Raw genomic sequence first — 3376 nt, forward strand, 5'->3', positions numbered from 1 at the left:
TCCAAAATTCAGGTAATTCATATAATAAAACACAAGACACATGATCCTAACACCAACCTCTGAGAGACACTGCAAAATAGGGGATTTTTCACAGTAACTTCATCGCAGCGTTAATGTAAGCTTACTTGTGACACTAATAAAGATAAGTATTACATAATTCCATCCAGTGAGAAAAACATCCATTCACCACTAATCTGTCTCCTAACCCTTTGACAATTACAAACGCAAGCTACCGCTGCCTCTTTAATACCATTTTCCAAATAAATCTGTGATGCTGTGCTTTATCAACTGTATTTTTTAAAGCCCATATAGACATTTCCGACAATATCTTCATTGACCCTTTCTTACTTCATCTAAGATGTTTTTAACATTGACCCGAATAAGAGAAGGACCAAATTGAAGAGGATGCTGATACATGCGCCAGTCACTTGTTTGCAAGGATAGTGTTTTTTTTGACAGTATCACAATATATTTGCATATGTTGCAATTTCAATAATTGATAAAATGTTTGAAGTATATTTTTCCATTTATTAACTCCTATGACTGATGGGTACACTAAATACACAAATATTTCAAGAGCAAGGTATTCTCTTTGATGGTTTAACACCTTTTAATATTGTTATAATTATTAGCAACTGCTTCAGGTGAAGAATTATCTCAGTCAGTAACAACATATATTTGAGCTTGCTTTGAATTGTGGTTTAATTGAATTATGCATTATAAGAGAAACTAATCGATCAACATAAAAAAGTGAAAGATGCAACCAATTTGTCTAATTGCAAACTGCAGCAATTAATGAACAAACTCAATTATATTAATGACCTAGATTTATCACTTTGCTGACCTGGAGCGTATCTTTGACAAGGTAGTACTTCTGCCTGCTAGATAGATGCATTCTGGAGCCAAATTGCATTTTTGGACCTGGAGGATATTTGCAAAGTTTTGCCAGGCTCCATAGCTGCTACCGGGAGTCCACCCTCAATGGGGATGAAGAATAGCTGCACAGGCCCTCTCAAGTCCTGTCACAGCATAACATTGAGGACAGCCATAGGGTTGGTTTAAAAATGTATTTTGTATGCAATTGATCATTTAGTGATAGTTTTCATGAATAATGAATGGACAAAAATAATGTGTCACTATGGTATGAAGGATAGAAATGTGAAGTGGGGAATCCAATAACTGGGATAGTGAATAGAATGAGGCAGACCACGTCCATATCCAATTATTGATCATCATCTACACCAGTTTGACTCAGAAGTTGGTTGATAATATTAGGCCATTACTCTAATAACAGAAAAAAAAACAACTTTCAAAAAATTGCAACAATATCAATTTCTAAACTAGTTGAAAACAGTTCCATAATTGTTTTACGTAGTAAATTTAATCAGTTTGTCAAATACTTTGGATAATTTTTGCTGTACTGTGAAGAAATGCAATCCTATGTTAGATTTCTTCATAGCAAAATATGTTGGAAAACCCAATAGATGGAAGATCATGCTTATTCAAATTTGAAAACACGCACTTAAAATTAAAGCTTCTGCTTTGGTTGTGTTATCATCACAGAATAACATTCTGCCAACACATTCCACTGAATATCCTCCTCTTTTAAATATAACAGAAAATATGAACTAATTTGCCAATCAAAGCATTTTTGAATTTTCAAGATAAACAGCTAAACAATATTAAAATAAATTCAGAATATTTCCTCAGCTGTTTTCATTCTTTTCTTTCTGCTTTCCTTTGCCACAGCTTCCCACCCAGCTGCTCGCATCTTTTTAACAGCAGCCAGTTTAAGAACACTACCATAAGTTTTGGGCTTTGCTGGGCTGGTCACCTGAAAAGAAAAACACACATCTTGAGGCAAACACGAAGTAAAATATTAATTATATTAGCACAAGGATTATTAAATAATAACAACAGATACAAATAAATTGTGCTGCCACTTCCTAATAGCAATGCTTAAACTTGCACATGCTCATCTTATAAAATCCGTTACCTGAACACAATTTGCAAATTTAAATTAAATTACCTCAATTTAAATTAGCTGTATAAAGGGTCTTTAAAGGTCGGCACAGTGGCGCAGTGGTGTGCACTTCTGCCTCACGGCGCCGAGGTGCCAGGTCCGATCCCGGCCCTTGTTCACTGTCAGTGTGGAGTTTGCACATTCTCCCCCTGTCTGCATGGGTCTCACCCCCACAACCCAAAAGATGTGCAGGGTAGGTGGATTGGCCACGCTAAATTGCCCCTTAATTGGAAAAGAAATAATTGGATATTCTAAATTTTTAAAAAAGGGTCTTTATTTGCAGAATGAAAATAGCTTATTGAAAGAGAATACTAGTTTCAAACTATAACTTATTCTCTTAGGTATCAACATATTATTGACCAGTTGATACTGTAATAAATAGTACTCTTCAGAAGTTATAGCATTCTTATGGTAGGCATTGCATGAGGCCACCTGGAACAATAGTTGGGCAGGATTCTCTCAGCCCGGGGCCAGGCGAGAGAATCGCCACAACCGGCGTGAAGTGCCCCACGCACCCCCTGACACCGGGACATGATTCCCCGCAGAGCGGAGAATTGGCGCCATTGGTGCCGGTATGGTCGGCGCGGCGCGGTCGGGGGCTGATCTACACGGCAACCCCCGCCGATTCTCTGCCCAGGATGGGCCGAGCGGCCATAACAAAAATCCCGAGTGCTGCCGGCGCTGTTCTAACCTGTTTCTAGCTAGCGGGACCTCGGCGTGGTAGGGTCCGGGGGCGGCCTGAGGTGGAGGAGGGGGGGGTCTGACCCCAGGGGGGTTGGGGGGGGGGGGGCTCCGCTGTGGCCTGGCCCGCGATCGGGGCTCACCAATCAGTGGGCCAGCCTCTCGGGCTAGGGGCCTCCTTTCTTTCGCGCAGGCCCCTGTAGCCCTATTCCATGTTGCGTCGAGGCCGCCGCGGAGAAGGGAGCCACTGCGCATGCTCGCGTTGCAGCCGGTACCACTGCGCATGCGTGGACCCCGCGGCGCCCAGTTGATGCCGGGATCGGCAGGTGGAGCGGCGTGGGTCGCTCCAGTGCCGTGCTGGCCCCCTGAAGGGGCCAGAATTGCTGATCCTGAGGCTATGTTGACGCCGTCGGGAAACGCAACGGTGTTGCCGACAACTTAGCCTCAGGATCAGACAATCCCGCCCAGTTGTTTTTGTCTCTCTCTGAGAAAAGACATAAACAGTCCTAGAAATATCAAGGTCACCTGGTTCAGATGTCCATGTTAACATTCCTATGTCAATAGGACAGTATCTTGTACCTTCCTCTGTTCCTTGGGTAGGAGGGTGAACTGTGACGAGGATGCAGTGATCCTACAGCACGATTTTGCAGGTTGGGCGAGTGGGTAAATCAA

General features: G+C 42.4%; 1 protein-coding gene across 5 annotated transcripts in view; it reads right to left on the reverse strand.

Annotated features, from left to right (window-relative positions):
- Nucleotides 1-526: 526 nt before the first annotated feature.
- The window catches only part of sycp1 (synaptonemal complex protein 1), a 741816-nt gene continuing 738966 nt past the window's right edge, over nt 527-3376 (reverse strand). For all 5 annotated transcript variants that reach the window (XM_038820847.1, XM_038820848.1, XM_038820846.1 and 2 more), the window contains one exon: nt 527-1834. In XM_038820847.1, coding sequence (XP_038676775.1) covers nt 1694-1834 — 141 coding nt within the window. In that variant the 3' untranslated portion in view covers nt 527-1693. The remainder of the gene's footprint in view (nt 1835-3376) is intronic.

Source organism: Scyliorhinus canicula, chromosome 15, assembly GCF_902713615.1.
Source record: "Scyliorhinus canicula chromosome 15, sScyCan1.1, whole genome shotgun sequence".
Taxonomy (NCBI): Eukaryota; Metazoa; Chordata; class Chondrichthyes; order Carcharhiniformes; family Scyliorhinidae; genus Scyliorhinus; species Scyliorhinus canicula.